General features: G+C 48.1%; 1 protein-coding gene across 1 annotated transcript; it reads right to left on the bottom strand.

Annotated features, from left to right (window-relative positions):
* Nucleotides 1–1009: 1009 nt before the first annotated feature.
* On the bottom strand, nt 1010–1843 carry LOC121226190 (uncharacterized). Its single transcript, XM_041110282.1, has one exon. The coding sequence runs from the start codon at nt 1841–1843 to the stop codon at nt 1010–1012; it is 834 nt and encodes a 277-aa protein (XP_040966216.1).
* Between the last annotated feature and the right edge of the window lie 3157 nt (nt 1844–5000).

Raw genomic sequence — 5000 nt, 5'->3', positions numbered from 1 at the left:
TCCGAGCCCCCAAGGTGTCGATGCTGGTCGAGGCTCCCGCACATCTGAGCCACCAAGGTGCCGATGCTGGTCGAGGCTCCCGCACATCCCAGCACCAAGGTGTCGATGCTGCTTGAGGCTCCCGTACATCCGAGCCAACAAGGTGCCGATGGTGCACGAGGCTCCCCCACATGCAAGCACCAAGGTGCAGATGCTACTCGAGGCTCCCGCACATCCGAGGCACCAAGGTGTCGATGCTGCTCGAGGCTCCCGCACATCCTAGCACCAAGGTGGTGATAGTGGTCAGGGCTCCCGTACATCCAAGCACCAAGGTGCCGATAGTGCTCGAGGCTCCCACACATCTGAGCCACCAAGGTGCCGACGGTGGTCGAGGCTCCCGTACATCCAAGCACCAAGGTGCCGATACCGCTCGAGGCTCCCGCACATCCGAGCCACCAAGGTGCCGATGCGGCTCGGGGCTCCTGCACATCCCAGCACTAAGGTGTCGATGCTCCTCGAGGCTCCCGCACATCCAAGCACCAAGGTGCCGATGCTGCTCGAGGCTCCCGCACATCCTAGCCACCAAGGTGCCGATGGTGGTCGAGGCTCCCGCACATCCAAGCACCAAGGTGCCGATGGTGCTCGAGGTCCCCGCACATCCGAGCCACCAAGGTGCTGATGCGGCCATGTGCTCCGGCATGCCCAAGGGCCCAAGGTGCTGGAGGCTCTTGTTCCGAAAGGGAAGGGACTGGGACAACTCGCTGCATCGTTTTCTATAAGCCAAGATGGATCGCCGGAGCGCCACCGGATGGATCGCTGGAGCACCGCCGGGATGGATCTCCGGAGCACCACCGGGAACCTAACCGGCGGTGGGGGGCACCGACGTCCGGGCATGAGATGGGCGTGGGCAGTGCCTTGGACAACCCCTGCTCGCTCAATAGCACTTCCCCCCTAAAGAGCTAAAAAACTTGGTCAATGCGCTACCAGGCAACATTCTTTTTTGATGAAAAGACCCGAAGGTCAGGACAATTCAATTAATAGCATCTTTCAAAATTACATCATGGATCTCAATAGGATAGTCCATGTCAAAAGCCTTAGTGCAATTGTTTGTAAAAGCCCAAGCACAGAGTTTATCCGCCATTTTATTACAGCAGCGCGGAGCCCATACAAAATTGAAAGTAAAACATGAGTCAACCGAATTTAAAAGCTTCTGGATGCGATAGCCATATAAAGAAAAGTCAGCACACGCATTATTAAGCCGATTGACCAAATTAGCACAGTCGGACTCTAGCTCCACCTTAAGCCATCTTTTCTCCCGAACCAACTCCACACTTTTCGCAAAAGCCTGCAACTCGGCCCATTCAACGCCAGTTTGATTTTCCAAGACACCCGCACGCCCACCAAGCACAAAACCCTCATGGTCCCTCGCAACAAGCCCGAAACTCATCCTGCTCCAATCAACAGCAGCATCAAAATTAATTTTAACCACCCTAGCACCAGGTTTCTGCCAACCCTTCTCCCCATCCGACTTGGGTATCAACGGTCTTTCCACAAAGTTAAAAATGCGAAATTCCCTGTTCAACCCAGCAGCTCTGTACCAAATAACCCAAGCCTCCTCATCCGTGTTCCTAAAGACTTTATTATTTCTGCTGTTCCAAATATTCCAGAGCACAGTAACAAAATCCGACAGTGCCTTATTATCCAGCAAACGTGCCGCATCTTCGATCCAGTCCACACACCTCCAATAACGGCCTTCCATAAGGGCGTTGTTTAAACCTCCGTACATCAACACCGCCCTAGCTCTCGGGCAATCTTTAAGAGCATGAATGAGGGTCTCCTTCTCGATACCACAGCACGGGCACATGCAGTCAAAGTCCCTACTAAGAGGATATCAAACCTCCTTCCCACCGTTCGACAGAAGCCTCTTAGACCAACTGTTAATTCTGTTAGCCATCCGTCCAGCAAACACTAGAAAGCCGCCGACTTCTTCTTGCCAATCGAGATAGGCAGACCCAGGTAGGTATCAATGTTATCGACCACCCTCATATTGAGAATGCGACTCAATCTCACACGTAGGGAACCGGGAGTATTGGGACTAAAGTAAACCATCGACTTCTCCAGATTTATCTTTTGGCCAGACATCTTTTCAAAGGACTCCAAAATTTCAGTGAAAGCCTCCGCCTCACACTGCCTGTTCCTGATAAAACATAAAGCATCATCAGCAAAAAAGAGGTAGTTTATTCTCGGGCTGTCCTTACTTACCCGGACGCCCTTAATAGAATTTGTCTCTTGAGCATGAATCAACATGCGAGACAGAGCTTCCATGCAAAAAAGAAACAGATACGGGGATAACGGGTCGCCTTGCCGGAGCCCTCTTTCCGGCACAATAATATCAGAAATATTGGAATTACATTTAACTCTATAACGGATCGAACACACACAGTCCAAAATTTTTTTCACCCACAAATCAGAGAAACCCATCTTAGTCATAACATTCTTAAGGAAACTCCACTCCACACGATCGTAGGCTTTGCTCATGTCGAGCTTAACCACATAGCCCTTGTTAGGGCCATTTTTATAGCTCCCGAGATAATGCATGATCTCATGAGCCACCAAAATGTTGTCATGAATCATTCTGTCAGGGACGAAAGCGCTCTGATTTTGGCTAATACAAATAGGGAGGACCGCTTTAAGTCTATTAGCAAGAGCCTTCGCCACAATCTTGTAGAGAAACCTGCACAAACTAATTGGACGAAAGTTAGCCATAGTACAGGGGTTTTTAACTTTAGGAATCAAAACAATGAGAGTTTCGTTAATCGGCTCAACGCTCCTATGGCCATTAAGAATATCCAGGCACATGTGCAGAATGTCCTCGCCCACCGTCGGCCAATGGTCCTTAAAAAAACTTCCCGACAACCTATCGATCCCCGGGGCCTTACGAGGGTCCATTTGATTGAAAGCCCGCAAGATCTCATCCTTCGAAAACTCCCCATTCAACCTCCTGTTCATATCATCGCTTATGCTATTGGGGATGACATGCAAACCATTATCCTCCCCCGACTCATGAGAAGTCTTAAACAGCCCATTAAAATAGTCCTAAGCAACGCGGCAGGTCCCCTCTTTGTCCTCGTGCCAATTACCCTGCTCATCTTTAAGCCTATTGATACTGTTCTTTTTTCTACGCCCCGACGCCCGCACGTGAAAGAAGCAAGTATTTCTATCACCTTCCCTGAGCCACTGGGCTCTCGATCTAGTAGCCCAGTACTTCTCTTCCGCGTCATACAGCTGACCCAACTCGTAACGAGCTTCTTTAATCAACTTTGTGGCTCTTTCGTTCATTGGACCATCCATCAGCCTACCGATATCCTTCTCCAAGCTTTTAACTTTGTATCTCATCCTTCTGTACCGATTGTATTGCCTTAGACCAAATGCTAGAAATAATGTCTTTAGCTTCCCGCTCCTTAGCCCAACAACAATCATACCTAAACCAAACCTTAGGGTCGTATCCTTTCTCTCTCGGCCTATTCCCGTACAGGTCCATAATGATAGCTTCATGGTCAGACTTAGACTGGCGCACAATATAGGAGGTAAGAAAAGGCATTTTTCCACAATATCGTCCGAAATCACAAACCTATCCAACCTTTCCTTCACCAGCCCATTACCATCTCTGTTGTTAGACCAAGTAAACCAACCATTGAACGTTTTCACATTCATCAGACTTAACTCCTCCAGGATTTCCCTAAAGTCTTCCATCATAGCCCTAGGTTCTTTGTGGCCACCTTCCTTCTCCGAATCATTCAAAATAGCATTAAAATCACCCTCTACAATCCAGCCTTCAGTAACCGTCCCCTTCACTCTTCTTAGCATCTCCCACACCTCATTCCTAAGGCTAGGCTCAGTATGCCCGTAAAAACCAGTGAATCGCACCTTCTTCCCATTTTCCATGCAGACCACCGAATCAATATGGTGTCTTGAATAATTTTGGACCGCTACATCCATACCTTCCCTCCACATGAGCGCCAAACTGCCACTCTTCCTGTCCGAGCTAACACCAACACATCCCTCCATCCTACACAAGGTTCGAATATAGGAAAGCTCGTTAGCATGGATTTTAGTCTCACTCAAAAACACGATATTCGGAACGTTGGCAACGAGAAGTTGCTTAAGCTCGCGAACTGTCGCGGGGTTTCCAACCCCCCGACAGTTCCAACAAAAGATTTTCATTATTCTTAGCGGGGCTGGTCACCAGCCACCGCCTTCAAAGGTGAAAGACTTTCCAACAGCCTCTGTTCAGCCATTATTGCCGGGCTTTCTTCCATGCTGTCTCCTCCTAAACCCCTGTATCTCTTTCGTTTGCTCTTAAATCTTCCCATACCGTCCCTTATGACTTAGTGACTCTTTTTCCCCGCAGGAAAGGTAAACATCGCCCCTCACCTTAACAGAACGATAGACCAAGCCTGTCAAACAAGAAACCAGCCAAAGCATAAAAAAACACCAAACCAGGGATCCACCCAGAGAAACAAAAGAAAAAATACTTAACAAGCCCAACAAAATTCGAAACAAAATGAAAAGAAAGCAGATAAGAACGAGTTTTACAAAAAAGGTTTAGAAGACGCAAACCCCCAGAAAAAAGAAGAACGTAAAAATCATTCAAACCAACTCCCAAGAAAAGTACGAAAAAAGAAAGAGTTAAAAAACTTAAATCCGAAACCTCCGTGTGTACCACGGTGGCAAATCAATCCCACGAGTTAACGTAAAACCATGCAGAGTAACCCCAAGAAAACGTACGGAAAAGAAAAGTCAAAAAGGACTTAAAACAAGAACCACCGTGTAGGCCACGGTGGCAGACAGTCTAAAACCCGTGCGAGAACATAAAACCATGCATAACCATGCACCCAGCAATGCAATCTACGTAAAAAACCCAAGAAGTCAACAAAAAAGAAAAAAAAAGATGAAAATAAAAAATAAAGAAACTGACAGAAGTCGGTAGGCAGGCCCCACACGCAGCGAAAGAACCAGCG

Source organism: Gossypium hirsutum, unplaced genomic scaffold (assembly GCF_007990345.1).
Source record: "Gossypium hirsutum isolate 1008001.06 unplaced genomic scaffold, Gossypium_hirsutum_v2.1 scaffold_30, whole genome shotgun sequence".
NCBI classification, from domain to species: domain Eukaryota; kingdom Viridiplantae; phylum Streptophyta; class Magnoliopsida; order Malvales; family Malvaceae; genus Gossypium; species Gossypium hirsutum.
Note: the sequence above shows the minus strand (reverse complement) of the source record. Positions and strands in the feature narration are given on the sequence as shown.